Raw genomic sequence first — 15,981 nt, 5'->3', positions numbered from 1 at the left:
AAATGTGGTTAGCTGTTACCAGCCTTATGAAATGAACTTTAGGATGAAGCTCTACTTTCATTAGTCTTTTTTGGGAATCCAATTTTGAATCAAAACTACATACTTTATCCCATCAGATCATCCTGATTAACCTAACAAAGTGCTAAGCTATGTTTTTTTACAATATTGCTTTGATGACTACTTTATCTAAGGAGTAGTTCTGTAGGAAGACACTAAAATATGTAATCAGAGTATACTTACAATTAAAAAACAAAAGAAGCCCCACAGCTGGGAAGAGAAGAACACTTAAAGAGACTAGAACAAAGATATCAAAGTGCTTTGGCCAAAATTAGTATAAATAGACTTTATTGAAGTCAGTGCCTCTGTACTGAGACAGAAGATTGTGTCTACATAAGCACAAGTTGTAACATTTCACAACTTCTAAAAGGAATGTCAACAATTACAACGATCATGCATACCATGGTCGATAATCACATTTTAGAAGCATTTTCAACCATTTCTAAAGAAATGCTTATAACATTGTTATATATAGAACTACTTTCAATAAACTGCAAAACATTGATCGACTTTTCCAGTATGAGCTACAGTGTCAACACAAAAGGGAGGCATAAATGTTTAATTTATGAAATCAGAATGGAATATTTACTGTAAAGAAAAATTAAAAAGCTTTCAAATAAAGGCCATTATTGAACCAACGTGAAGAGCACAACTTGAACTTTTCAGTTCGTTCATCTTTTAAAGCTGTCCTCTGAATAACTTCAGTTCTAAGCATTGAATTCAGTACTGTGAATATTCCTTGGATTGAAGTTTGGCAATGATGCGGTCCAACTGTCTCTTTGCTTCACACTGTGGGAAATTGCTCATGTCATAATATTGAGGGGCAATTTTCACCAACCTGTCCGGAAGGAGGGAAAAATTACCAAATTAACATTTAATTAAAGTTCTGGAGTTGCTAATAGGATAGGCATTACTCATTAACAAACTGATTGGCTAAGGCAACATTAAAATTATAAATGCCTAACCCACGTAAACACCGCTGTTAGCAACGTGTAATTTTAATGAGCTATAAATTTTCTGATGTTGGACTTTCCATAAACTTAAGCTCAAAAATTTATAAAACTCTTTTATTTATATTAATAGAAAGTTATTCATTCACTCTAGAACATCATTTTGACCAATCTTTCCAAGGTTACATAGTAATACAGGTTATATATAAGAAACATCTTGGTATTCAAATGATTGGATCTTCTCATTTTAAAGTTTAATAACTGTAACTCTATACTCTAAATACACTTGACTGAAACCTTTTTAATGTTTAGCCATACAATTTTTTCTCAACAAAGCATGTAAGATAAAATGGTAATGTCCTTTACAATTTGTGTCAAAAGTCATAAATCAGTGTAGGAAAGAAGCCTCACAATATACAGCAAGTGACATCAACTAAATAAGTGCTTTCAGCCCCACCATTCTTGGCTGATGTTCCCCATCCTAAGTTATTGAATGGATTCTGGGTGGGGGTGGGGAGGGCACCACACACAAAGGGTTGAGGAAGAGCTAATTTTGCTTAAAATAACAACCAGTTCTAATTACATTTTGTAAAATCAAATATGCTAAGATACAAAGACAGGCATAATTTTTATGCGTGTTTAGCTCCCAAAGCACCAACATATAAATAATAAATAGTTGAGAGCCAATTATAATGAAACAGACAGAATTATAAAGACTGATTTCTGAGCAACCTAACAATAGCCAGAGGGGAGTGGGGAGAGAATAGTGGGGAGAGGGGTTTTCAGGAGCTACTATAAAGGACACATGGACAAAACCAAGGGGGAGGGTGGAGGCAGGGGAGGGAGTTGGGTTTGGCTGGGGTGGAGTGGAGGGATGGGGAGAAAAAGCAGACAACTGTAATTGAAGAACAACAACAACAACAAGTTAAAAAAAAAAGACTGACTTCTGAAACCAGTGAATTTGAGTTAATCACAACAGCAAGAGAATGACTCTAAAACACACTCTTGATGCTAGTCAATTGTAGCTTTATATATTTGGTCCCAAAGCCTGCCCATGCTCGCACCAACAATCCCACTGTCCTCTCGGCAAAGCAAAGATTGTAAGAAATCAATCATACCACCAGGTCAAAGCCCCTAATTTCAAACGGAAGTATATAGAATACCAAGTTCCTCTATGAGGGAAAGGAAGAATGCCTATCCTGTAACCAAGATTCCATTCTGAGCAAAATTCTAACAAAAACTGATGAACAAAAGGTGTTGCTTACCATTCTGGCTTGATATCTGTACACGTCCGAATGTAATTCTTTGTTGTAAGAACGAACTCATTATAAAGCACCCATTCAGGCTTGTGGTCAAGAACAGTTGAGGGATGCAACTGAACCACCTGGTTATCTTTCACAGTTAGATAATGCCCTGTTCGTTCTAAATGTGCCACCTGAAACCAAAACCAAGTTAAGTTAATATAATGCTTCCGATGCGCTAGTTACAAAAGAGAAGTGGTGTAATGCTACCTACATATATAATTAGAACACAGAGGCCCCACCTTTTGCTTTTTATTCCATGGCTATACTTATTTATCACTGCCTGGTAAGAAGCAAGGATGAGTTAAGTATTGCAGGCCAAATCCAACTCACTGCCTGGGCTTGCAAGGCTTGTCAGATCTTTAAATGACTGGGGGAGAGGATAATAGAACAAATTTGGTACTACATAAAAATCACATAAAGTTCAAATTTCAGTGTCCGTAAGTAACATTTTATTGGGCCACACGTTTGTCCAAGGTTGCTTTCGCACTAAACGGGCAGGCAGAGTTGAGTAGTTTCAACAAGGACCCAACGGGCCCACAAAGCCTGATAAATATACTATCTGGTCCTTTCCCCTGCCTTAGGCTATTTCAGTGGGTTCTTTAGCACCAGGTGACAACTATGAAGTAGATGAACAATTACTAGAAGATTCATATTTAAGATTGAAAAATAAAAAGCAAAAAAACCTAGAAGGCAGAAAAGTACCTAAAAGACATAACGAAGAAAACTGATGCATGTGCATCTTGTCTGTATTTCTTCTATCTATAATCAAACACATCGATGGCTCTCATCGACGTTTTTAATATTTAATTAACAAATGCTAAAGCAGATAACCACATGCCCTTTCTATTTCTAAAACTCTAATAACATAAAGGGCGTACGTAAATAGCCCTGGCTGGTGTGGCTTAGTGGCTTGCACACCAGCCTGCGAACCCCAAGGTGGCTGGTTCAATTCTGGTCGGGACACATGCCTGGGTTGCAGGCCAGATCCCCAGTTGGGGGCGCACAAGAGGCAACCAACAAATGTTTCTCTCCCTTTTTATCGCCCTCCTCCTCTCTAAGAATAAATAAAAAATATTTTTTAAAAAGTGTCTGTAAATTATTAATAAAAATGATTAACAATTACTAATAATAAAAAATGAACTCAATTCCAACCAAATATTTAGTAAGTAACCAGGTATTATCATCTATGCCCATTTTCTAACAAACTTAAACCTTGAGAATTAGAAATCCATACTGCTTGAATATGGCTTTGTTCATCAAAAGCAAATTTAAGAACATGTCAAAAAGAAACTACTGTACACTAGTACCTAAGAATATAGTTAGCTAGTACATAAGAATATAGTTAGGAGTCTGGAGAACTTTCATACTTTACTGTTTACCTAGTTCTAATAAGCATAAGATCTTATAATAAAATGGTGCAATAAACATTCTTATAGTTATTTTGATTACAAATACAAACAAGGCACCAATCTGTTAACTTTTATTTCAGTGCATTTAGGTCCATTCTATTTATTGAGCTGATAATAGTCTTAAGGCCAGCCACATCTTGCTAGACAGACATAGAAAAGAGAATGAACAAACAAGCAGGATACAGAATGATGATTAAAATCAAACTCAATTTCAACCAAATATTTAGTAAGCATACCAAGTAATAAATTGATTTTTAATTTTTATCACCAGAAAATTTGAGTTTGTTAAAACAATTTTCAATCTCTTAAATGTTCAATTCCTATAACCTCCAATGTAACACACTTAAAAGTAAGTAAAACATTTTAAAATTGTTTTTCATCTTTATTTTTTAGCTCAAAGACATTTTTGGCCTTTGTAACACTCAACTTACTTACAAATACCAATGATTACCTATAGAAAACTGTGAATGAAATACACCTGAGTATTTGAATTTTGGGGTGATTAGGTTCTACATAGAGATCCACTTAGATAATTACTTCCTTTTAGTAGTCTGTTAAGATGTTCTGTCTGTAATAAAGATCTAGATTCAAGGAAACTTTAATCCATTTATCAAAAGTGTAAGAGTTAAAATTTATATTGAGGAAATGGCTGCTAATCTCACCCAAAAATGGCCAATATATTCATTTGTTATAAAAAACACTCCATTAATAAAAAAGTAATCCTAAAATTGATTTCTACCTAACTAAATTGTAAAACTTGTCATTTAGGGACTTTGTTATTCATTAGACACATAAATGTCTTAGTATATTAGTTCATCCAAGAATCCAGATACAACATTTAAGATCAATTTTCACAGGTTTTATTAAACTGACTTTTTTGTTTTAATGGATTCAAAGGGCTGTTATAGAAAGCAAACAGTTTTATATAAATATTTATTACGTATTTCTGTGTTATCCACCTACCTGCATAAAATACCCAGTAACCAAAGCTTTTCGTATATTAATATAATAGTCCCTGCTTGTAAAGTCAGTACTTCGACGAGGCAAATTAAATCTGTCCATAATTCGTGATAGCTGCTGGCGTACATTGTCTGCTGACATCAGAGACCTGTAGTTAATGAAGTTGTCATAACACCACTGAACCGATTCATGATCTACAAAGTTGAAGAAAGGGGGGAAAAGGGGACATGAATCATCCAAACAGGTGTATTATCCAATTAAAAAGGAAAACTGTTACAAAGACTAAGCTAAATAATCCAGAAAAGGGATTTACCCAAATCATCCCAAAAAATGAATCACAATGTTACCAACTTTCCTAAAAATCTGTAGTGAAGATCAAAATAGGAAATAACACTAGGGTTTTTGGCTATTAGATGACAAAACAATGATTCTAAATAAGCCATTTTTTATGACTTATTTTACCCATAAAACCTGACTGTTTTCAATTGATGGTCTAAGAAGGGGCGGGTGGAAGAACTTTAGTACAATGCCATGTCTCATATCTTCAAACAAAAGACATCCTTAGATCAGCAATTTTCAACCTTTCCCACCTCATGGCACACACAAACTATTTACTAAACTTCTGTGGCAGAACAACTATTTTTTTCTGATCTGACAAAAAAAAAAAAAAAATGTGTAATTCATTCACACTGGGTGGCTATCATTTGCTGCTGTCATTTTTTGCTCTGACCATCTAAGGGGAAAGAAGTCAGTGCCCCTGACTAAATAGCCAAGTGCTGCATGTTTTAAAACTTTACAGCACACTAGTTGAATATTGTTGCCTTAGATTATCAAATTCAATTTAAAAGTTACAACAGTCGCCCTGGCTGGTGAGGCTCAGTGGATTGAGCACCGGACTTCGACCTAAAGGGTTGCCAGTATGATTCCCAGCCAGGGCACATGCCAGGGTTGTGGGCCAGGCCCCACTGGGGGGGTGGAGGGATAGGGGGGTGGGAAAGGCAACCACATATTGATGTTCCTCTCCCTTTCTCCACCCCCCAAAATATTAAAAAAATAAAATAAAAAATAGAAGTCACAACAGTGTATTTTAAATGACTACTGTGTATTTTTCCTTAATTATGCCTGAGGTAGAGCAACCAAAACTTAAAAGTATCTTAAGTTTTATTGTTACCCATGTACCTCTTAGTGGTAGATAAATCCAAGTGACAATTTTTACAAGGATTTCTTGAACCCTACTCATATGTTTAATAAGCAAGGCTTATATTTAAGCACTTCCAAATAACTTTACTACAGACATTGAGTATCAAAGAATTTCTCCATTGATAAATCCTTGACAAGATTCCCACTAACCTAGTGTTGCTAATCTAAGAGTTTTAACTGTAGAATAATGTAAAATTGACAGTGACATCTTTATGTACCAAAGACAATCACAAGGAGACCCTTTGAAAAATATACCTAAGAGGGTCATTGTGAAATGGGGGGAAAGGCCTTAAAAATTGAAACTGTGTCGATCCTTCTCCTGCCACTATGATATACATTAACTTTTGGCACGTTCTTTTCTTCTTGGTTTTAGAATTCTACCAACTATGTACATTTCTTTAGTAGCTTTTCAGAGGAACAACAGGTATATTAATAAATGTTGACCTATTTCAAAATGAAGCCACATTTTATAAACAGAATGGGTGGGTACTTGGGGTAGTAAAATGGTACTTTAAATTGAAGAATCAATGTGTTAAAGCATCCATTAATTAACACATCTAAAATGAGAAATAAAAGGTACCCATCTGAACTTACATTTAAAACAAAGCACTGAATTATCCTCAAGAGGTGAAACAGAGAGAAGTATGCTTTAGAGATATTTTTGCTTATGCTGATGTTCTGTAAAAAGCTAAGGCAATGAAAATGTCGAAGCTGACAATAAAAAAGGGAACTTTTGGAGTAAAGCTTTTCTAAGGTTTTCAAGTTTTACAATACACCAAAGAGTACCAAAGAACCCAACTTTAAGTTGTCAAGATAGAACCACCAGACATTATTTATGTAAATTTGTGAGAAGTAATTTCATAAATGGGAGGGATAAAAATCCAAAAACAGGAACACTGTATTAAAATAATTCTAGGTGTGCCCTGACCAGTATGGCTCAGTTGGCTGGGTGTCGTCCCACAAAGCTAGAGGTGGCTGGTTGATTACTGGTCAGGGCACATGCCTGGCTTGCAAGGTTTGGGGTCCCTGATCAGGACGTGTAGGACAGGCAACCAAATGATATTTCTCCCTCACATCAATGTTTTGCTCCCTCTCTCTTTCTCCTTCCTTCCCTCCCCCCCCATCTCTATAAAAATAAATAAATAAATGAATAAATGAAAATAAATATCCCAGGTATGTATTTCTTACCAGTACAGTAACCTACACTTAAAATCTAAAGCCAAACAATTTCAGATTGAAAATTAAGGCATTACGAAATAACTAAAGTCTACTTGATTTTCAAGTATTAAGTGAATAGGATTAAGATAAATATTAGCTTTTAATATAACCATTATATCTAATGAAATATATCCTCCTGACTAATCAAAAATGTACTTGTTTTCAAATATACTTATTATTTCAATTAATAACAACAGTGTCATTTAGAAATCAGTAGTGAAAACATTCCAGATTCAACTGAGATATGAAATGTCCAAATAGATCTAGAAGTTTGATCTTAGTGCCAGTGAGTGGATACCATTATTCTAGCACACAAGACTTTCTCTTACTGCTAGTCCTTTTTAAGACTAGGATAAAGCTTTTGTAGATATCTACTGATCAGTATTTTCATAGGAAGCTCCCAAGTATAAATATGTGCAAAAAGAACAAGCATTATTTAGTAATGCTGTCAAAATTTTAAATAGTAAGTTCCTAATTTCAAACAGTGGATTGTCACATTTATATTTAAAATCAAAATACAGTACCAACATCAATCCCAAATTTCATTTTGTAACAAAATTATGAAATCCAAATATACTGCTGTGCTAGTTATCAAAAGCTTCAGTGACAAAATAATACAGTCTTATTTTAAAAAATTAAAAGTGTCTTGCAAGAATAATGGTTTAAAGAAACCACCTGCTCTTTTAGAAATCTTAATTCCCACTTAAAATATCCTTTAATGCTATCAAAGGATTTGGGGAACCAAGATGGAAGTGAACTTGCACTTCTCAAGGCCTTCCCCTTTACAGCAGTTGTCAGCCTGTGAGTGAGTGATGTGTCTGATGGTCATACACAGTAAAAAAATCTGTGTGACAGTTTGGCACACAACAGGAACAGATTTCCCAAACTGTCCTATGCTACCAAGGTCAGTCTTTAATATTATGCATTTCCAATACCTGAGGCATAAGAGGGATAAAATAAATGTTCTGAAGCAAACTATGTACTGACCTTCATCTCTTGGATTCTCAATCACTTTTCATTTACCCCCCCCTTATCTGCCCCAACTTTCTTACACTTTGGCAGAGAAGGGTCCCACACCTTTTCTCACCTGGTATCATTGATTCTATTTATCTCAGACTAGGATTCACAGATAGTATACAGGTGTGCAATACCTTGGCTGCTATGCTCTGTGTTCCACACATTGGCCCTCTAGCACTTTTTGGGTGGACCCTGAGATGAACCAAGTCACCACCACTCCTATAGAGACATGTCAAAGTCAACAGACTATTTTGGAAGTCTAAGTAGAATTGTTATGAGACAAGAGAAATGAGTTACAAATAAACCAAAAGGTGTAAAACGTGAACACCAATGTTATAAATTCAAAAGCTTACTAGCAGAACCACAAACTTAAGAGTGAGTGAGAACCCCACATTTCTGGCGAGGGCGATAATGCGGGGCTGTCTTTGACTCTACTATCATCCATCCAACAGGTTAGCCTACCGATATGTGGAAATCAAACACTTTCAGAAACCGTTATATGTATTTTTTCATTTTTCCTCTTAAGTTTTCCTCTCTCTTAATTTTATAAATGGTGCATTTCACCAACAGCATCTAGTGAGAACTTGATTATTACTGTTTCCTTAATTTCAAATAACTGAAAAATGCTTTTGTCATTAAATTTTGATGAAAACATGATTTGAAGCTAGAATATCATGTAGCTGTAGCATAAATCACCGAATCATCTTTCTACTGGTAGTATTTAGGTAGTTTCCCTTTAAAAAAAAAACCATCAAAAATAATTCTTAATCATATGAAAATCCTTAATCATATCTGTGTCCACAAAATACTGTAAGATAATTTCTGGGTCTAAAGGTGTGTATGTAAGGTTCTTGATAGCATAAATTCCACTGCTTTTCACAAAGGCAACAATTTATATGCCCACCTCTGTTCTATGACTGTTCAATTATACAGGTAAGAAAATGGTAATTCTCAATAACAATGTATTTCTTGAAAAGGTGGGCTTTGCCCCTCTTGGGAATTTACAGACCACTTATAGCCTGACTAAGTAACAGTCATTTATATTTGTTGCCCACTTTTCTATTTTGTTAGTAATTATGTAAAAGCTACTTATTAGTAGAAATATTAAAGATCCTGTAAGTGATACAAAACTATTCACACAAAAAATATAAAATGTGCAGATACAAACAGAAGGAAATATATAAAAATCTGTATTTGAGAGTAAAATTTTATATAAGTATTTCATTAAAATTTCTTTTTTCATTTACTGATTTTAGAGGAAGAGGAAGAGAGAGCCTAAAATGGGGGGGGGGGGGGGGAGGAGAGCAAGAGCAGGGGAGAGGTCAATTTAGCTGTTCCATTTATTTATTTATGCATTCATTGGTTGATTCTTCTATGTGCCCTGACCAGAGATCAAACTTGCAACCCTGGTGTATCGTGTAACACTTAACCAACTGAGCTACCAGACCAGGGAGGGACAAGTATTTCATTTCTATCACCCTGTATTTTCCAGCTTTCTATAATTGGTGCCCTCTCTCTATTATAAAGGCAAAACTTAAAAAAAAAAAAAAAAAAGATCATCAATTTCTATCTTAAATGCTAGTCAGGAGTTTTTTCTAAAAAGACCTCCTGGCTTTCTAGTGTAAAGTCACAAATAAATGAAAGTGAGATAAAGATAAATATATGCATGTGACATTTAGACAAAAGAATGCCATCAATCTGTTTCTTCACACTTACTTTGTTTAAAAGCATGGTAGACATTCAGCAGTGTCAGATGATCTCCATCTATGTGGGCAAATCTCATCTTGGCCTCATCCGCGGCTTTCTTGGCCTCCGTGGGGCGAACAAAACACTGTGGGACTAAACAAGGTTGGTATGGGCCCAACACAAACGCCCATATCGATGAGTCACGCATTCACAGATAGAGGAACAAGGCCTAGCTAGGTCAGTTCACAGAGCATAGGGCAGGGCAGGATGGCCTCCAACTGCATCTTGGACTGTTTACTACCTTGATTTGGTACATCAACACCTAACCACATCTGTAAGACAAGAGGGTTTCAAAGCTACACAATACCTGATTATTTTAACTAGATCTGAAAGTAGGCATCGAAACAGCTATTCTGAAGGCCATCAAGATACTAGAAAGCTCAACTTATTTCAAAAACCAGTGCTGATAGCTCTACCAATAACCAGAATTATGGTGTCAATAGCCTGTTAGCTATATGCAATTTTTCAAAAGGCCATCCACTAAATCCACTGAATGGCTATGAAAGTTATGAAACTACACCTGCCCACTGCAGGGCTCAAAACAACTTTCCAACCAGTCTACTGCCACATTTCTATTGTAATTTTTTCCCTAGTGCTGTGGCTATTACCAACTGGTGGGTATCACTATTAGCACCGGTGAGCAGAAGCATATGCAAACATAAAAAATATCATGAAATCTTGGGTTTTGATGATAGCAGTAGTGGTGGAAGGTTAAACCGCCTCTGAGTTAAGAAAATTCATAAAGGCTGAGGCTATTCAGCCCAGTTTTCCAGCATTTTAATAAAAAGATTAGTAAATAAAGTCCCAAGTTTAAAAAAAAAACCTGTTATTAAAATCAAAACCTCAATATAAAAGCAAAATCCAGTATTTAAAAAGTTGACAATTAGTCTGAAACAGTTATTATTTCAAGGGTCATAAAAATATTTAACTACAGTATTTGTTTAGAGCCTCAATATTAATTCACATAAACTTTAAGTTGTTACAAAGCGTGCACTACATTTTTTGAAATACAACTTTCCTTAATTCACTTTTAGCAATTCCATAGTCATAAAAGCAATATGAAAATAAAAATACTTAACAGCTTGGGACTTTGTCAACACATTTTAAAGCTGTTAAAACCTTGCAATTCAAAAAATCATAAATTATCAGTTCAGGTAGAAAATAATGGGAATAATCGACAATGAAATCATATACAGAATCAAATTACTCTTTCCCATACAGTTTCCCCTTTAAAAAGATGCCAAAGAAGCCAGAGAGAGACAATGACACATGATCACAGTAAATATTAAGTCTTGCTTAATGTAACTGAAGCAAGGTAATTTCATTGAAGTACAGAAACCTCTCATAGTTGTGGAAGTTAATGTGAACTAGCTACCAGTTAGTGGGAATAAGTAGCACTCCATGTGACCTCTGATTTACACTATAAATCACAAACTATTTAAGTGGAAAACATTCCAATCACAGCAATCTTTTTGTTCCATGACTTCTCCCTCACCTATCGACATTTCCCCCCACAAATGCCATGCTTAGTAACTGCTGCACATAAATATTTACTCCATTAACATGCTGAAGATGATGACCAGTAAACCCTGTTTTCAGAACTCCTATTACAAATAAGACACGTAGTTCTGGAAGATTTCAACTGCATCACAATGACCAATTTTTTAAGGGACTAATATTCTCAAACAATGGTAATTGTATGCCTGACAAGAGAACTAGGAAAAATAAAAACTGGGTAGGTAACAAATAAACACACGTATAATCTGTTAACTATTGCCCTATACTTTCTCTAAAAACTAAAATCTTGACATAAGCACACTGGGAGAATCTAACAAACAACATATAAGAAAGGCAGACAACAACCTACCACCACCTCCGCAAGTGAAACTACAATTTAATTAAAATGATTCGATACACTGCCCTGCCCATCTGCTCTGAGTCTGATCAGTCATAACTCTGCAAAAAAAACATTTTAGCTACTTCTTAGATTAAAAAAAAAAAAAAAATCACACCATTAAAACATATACCATACATCTAAACTAGGCCAAAATTTTTTTATTTAGAAAACTTTCAATTTGTTTGATTCCATAAGATTTTGAATTATTTGAGGCATTAAGTTATAATTAAGACTGATAAACCATTCTGCGACTGAAAGGCAAATTCTCCCCAGTACTAAGACTAGTATTATAGAGTACTTCAATGGTCAATAAAAACTTCTGTTTCGCTAAAAGAATCAGCATACATTTTTGTATGTTAACAATATTTCTTTTTGGAAAATGTAATTTCCAAGTTACTACTTCATTTGTAGATTAAGTTTTACTGCTACTAAACAGCACTACTTATTCAGCTTAATTTCCAATTTTCAATGTTAGCAATTTTCTCTTATGTGTGTTTCTCTTATCAAGCGTCTGTCTTCCATGGTAGAAGAATTATCAGGTTAGATTTTAAGCCTAAATTATATATTGCTACTTCTATTTGATACTAAGCTTGAAATTCATCTCTGACTGCCACTAGAACATATTTACATGCGTAGAAAAAGCCTACTTTAAATGACATTTGGGGTTTATCTCATGCTGACCTAACAGTGCGAAGTGCCAGAACAAAGTTTTTCTTGTACTGTCAGTAATACACCGCAAAACTGACGGGCCGGCCAAAACCACAGTTACAGCTGTGTTCAGACTTATTTTTTCTTATTTCAATTTTTATTTGCACTGAAGAAAGCCAATGTTCTTACTATATTTTGTGCACAATGACGGATTTTACTTTTCTAAATACTATGTCATTATGAAGCTATTTACAAGATATTTAGGAAACAAAATGAGTTCCTTAAAACCAGCTATAAAATCTACTATCATACTAAATATTAAAAAGCAAAACCAAAAGCGAAGTCCACCCAAACTTTGAAGAGCTGGGTTTTTTTTAGTTCTTTTCCCTCTATTACCTGACAACATAGCAGTAATAGATAGGACCTCATTAGAACAGTTGTAGTCACAACTTGCAATAACCATTTTAGCGAGCTGTGGATCTAGAGGAAACTCTGCCATCATGGATCCCAATTCAGTCAGATCTCCATCATCATTTAGAGCAGCCAGATAATTCAAAAGTTCTAGGGCTCTCATCAGAGTTTCAGGAGCTAGGGGGAAAGGCAATCTATTAGACAAGCTGCCTCCAACAAGCAAAAATGAGACACAATACAAACTATTATAAGAGACCTTGTTCTTCAGTCTATAGTGAACCAAACTGAAACTCAAATTGTCACCAAATTCAATTAGAGATCCAGCAAACAATGAATCATACAGAATTACAAAAATTTCCTGTGTAGTAGTTAAAATGGTCATCTTCGTAACTGTTAATTCAACAATGTGTTCAGCTAACATTTTCCCCCTCAAATTCCTCATATTTTCATTAATTCCCAGAAAAATTTAGTTATTCTGAAGGGGAAAATTTTGATGCACGTAACTGACACTCTCCTAGTTTTAATGCTAACACACAGGACTTATTTTGATGCTTACTGGAAGAAAAAAGTAAAATGTTTTTATACATGTACTAAATAGGATACAGAGAAAGACAGCCAATTTTGGTTAAAAGGTTTGATGAAATATGCTGAGAATTCATACCTGGTGGATCCATAAAATCAAAATGCACCAAATCATCAATACCAAGTTTCTTCAACTGTAACACAACTGATCCTAAATTAGAACGCAAAATCTCAGGATAGGTGTTATCCTAGCAAAAAACAAAAATGTTCTGTTAAATATTCCTTAATCCTCTTGCTCCAGGAAACAAAATATTATCTGGTTCTCTGCCTCCTTAGCTAGTTACTTTGGCATTACTTCTACACCACTGACTCAAATGAGAAAAATACTTGTAGAGCAGACTTGAAAGGAATCAAACACCTTCTGTGAACCATCTTCATAGAGTTCTAAGTGGTACTGCCGCTGTCCCCTCAACTTCAAACTGCACTGGTAGATTACACCACAATCTGACTCAGGAAAAAAACTAAGCGGTTTATGGTACCAAAAAGCATTATGAAATAAATAAAGCAATTTTCTTCTGGTACCAAATTCAGTTTAACCTTCCAAATACACAGGAAAAATACAGTAATCCCTTACCTGCATTTCTGTTTTATAAGCTTTCTCCGTGTAAAGTCTGAAGCATTTCCCAGGTCTGGTACGCCCAGCTCGACCAGCCCTTTGTTGGGCTGAAGCTTTACTAATAGCTGTCACCAAAAGGGACTCAACTCTGATTCGAGGATTGTACACCTATTAAAGTGAAAATAACATAGTGATTTTTTCTTTAAGTAAACACAAAACTGTGATTTACCAAAAGTACCCAAAGCCCACCGTTAATCCCCAAATAAACACAGTATTGATGACCACAAATTACATTACCACAGAAACAGAATCTGTCATTCTAAGCCTTAATTTTTTTCCAGATGTTCTGAGCCCATCATTATGAAAGACTCAAGCTAACATGGAAAAGCTCTTATTTAACACACAGATAATCTTTACTCTTTCTAATTTAAAATAATTTCAGTTCTACCACTTTTACCATACAATTTTATACAGTGAATATAGTGCTGAAGGCTTTTGCCTGAAAAGAACCTGTTAATTCCAACACCTGATGTTCAGTGGGCCTCAAGAAAAATATTTTAAACTTGGTCCAGAAGAAGTCAGTTACATGCTTTCAGTTTAAAAGGAAAGTTTTCCATCAAAAACATGAATACTATGTACACAAATTCTCTCAATCATACCTACAAAATATAATCTAAGATCTCTGAATAATAAAGCATACAGTATTTACTGAGTAGTCACCTCATTTGGCAAAAGTGCTTGCTATTCAGTACAGTTAGGCTCGAGGTTAACATAATGCCTTTTCTCAAATAGTGGACTGTAAGTATCACATACTAAAAACTCTAATGTAGTTGCATAAGTAACTGATCTGCAGGGATGGTAGTCCTATACTGTTATTACTATGCCCATATTCCTTAAATAAACATACAAACCAAAACACTCACCATTATTATATAAAAACAAAGAAAATACAAGCTTAAAAAGAGATAAAGAAAAAAAAGCCAAAGATTAAACATTAAACATGGGTTTAATTTGTGCGAGCCAGCTAGAACACAAAGGGTTCATACTGCAAAGGTCTAAAAATGATAAATAGAAAAGTAATTATAAAGATTAAATTTCAGCCAATAAACGAGTAGGTGGTAACTACTGTTAAACTAACACTAATTTATAAATTACATGACTATCATATTAAAATATGTACCTTTTGTTTTGCAAATCCAGGATCAATCACAAATACCACACCGTCTATTGTCAAAGATGTCTCTGCAATGTTAGTTGACACAACTACCTGTTTAGAAATAAACAGTATAAAAATTGTATTGTAAGTCAAGTAAAATCCAAATGACAGAAAGATTAACTATTAACTTTCACTAATACTGAATTTCAATCCAGTAAATTAACCTGAAATAAGGCTTGATCTTCAATGGCCAATACTATAAAAAAAAACTAATATTTAAGAATTCAATATTTCATTTACCTCATCATAGCAACTTCCTTTTTCAATAAAAGCTAGTCCATTTTGATTACTCGAAGAGGACAGTATAAAAAGAAAAATATCAATAAAGCAATATAAGCTTACCTTACAGAGTACCTCACTGACAGAACACTCCTTGTTTAACACCCAACTCCACACATTCACATCTTTCAGTGTTTTCAATGGAAAATTTTCTATCACCAAATCTGAACTCAATATATTAAACAAAACAACACATGGTTGGGGTGCAGGGGAATCTCAAATTATAATCCAAGAACAGGAAGACATGACAATCGAATATAGATGTTTGGTAAAGTATAAAAATCTCGAGGAGGATGACATGTAACATGTCACTGCACACAAAGCAATTATGAAGAATCTGTCGAACTTTTTTATTGACAGAATAATGTTCACATACTACTATAGCTTGCTTTTTATGTGTTTTATTATTATTTTACATGTTTTGGGAAACTGATTAGAAACTTTTGAATAACATGTTACATAACTTTTCCTTTTTTAAACAATGGGAAAAACAGGATCCTCATTAGCATTTTTTACCCAGATCATCTGATT

At 34.6% G+C, this 15,981-nt stretch overlaps 1 protein-coding gene across 1 annotated transcript in view; it reads right to left on the bottom strand.

Moving 5' to 3' along the window:
- Window positions 1-328: 328 nt before the first annotated feature.
- DHX15 (DEAH-box helicase 15) overlaps window positions 329-15,981 on the bottom strand; it is a 54,598-nt gene continuing 38,945 nt past the window's right edge. Inside the window, exons 7-14 of the mRNA XM_024573944.3 lie at window positions 15,136-15,222; window positions 13,974-14,123; window positions 13,479-13,587; window positions 12,803-12,994; window positions 9,832-9,954; window positions 4,684-4,874; window positions 2,273-2,442; window positions 329-895 (exon numbers count right to left, since the gene is read on the bottom strand). Coding sequence (XP_024429712.1) covers window positions 778-895; window positions 2,273-2,442; window positions 4,684-4,874; window positions 9,832-9,954; window positions 12,803-12,994; window positions 13,479-13,587; window positions 13,974-14,123; window positions 15,136-15,222 — 1,140 coding nt within the window. The 3' untranslated portion in view covers window positions 329-777. The remainder of the gene's footprint in view (window positions 896-2,272; window positions 2,443-4,683; window positions 4,875-9,831; window positions 9,955-12,802; window positions 12,995-13,478; window positions 13,588-13,973; window positions 14,124-15,135; window positions 15,223-15,981) is intronic.

The sequence above is a fragment of the Desmodus rotundus genome, chromosome 4, assembly GCF_022682495.2.
Source record: "Desmodus rotundus isolate HL8 chromosome 4, HLdesRot8A.1, whole genome shotgun sequence".
NCBI classification, from domain to species: Eukaryota; Metazoa; Chordata; class Mammalia; order Chiroptera; family Phyllostomidae; genus Desmodus; species Desmodus rotundus.
This window is presented reverse-complemented; position numbering and strand designations above follow the sequence as displayed.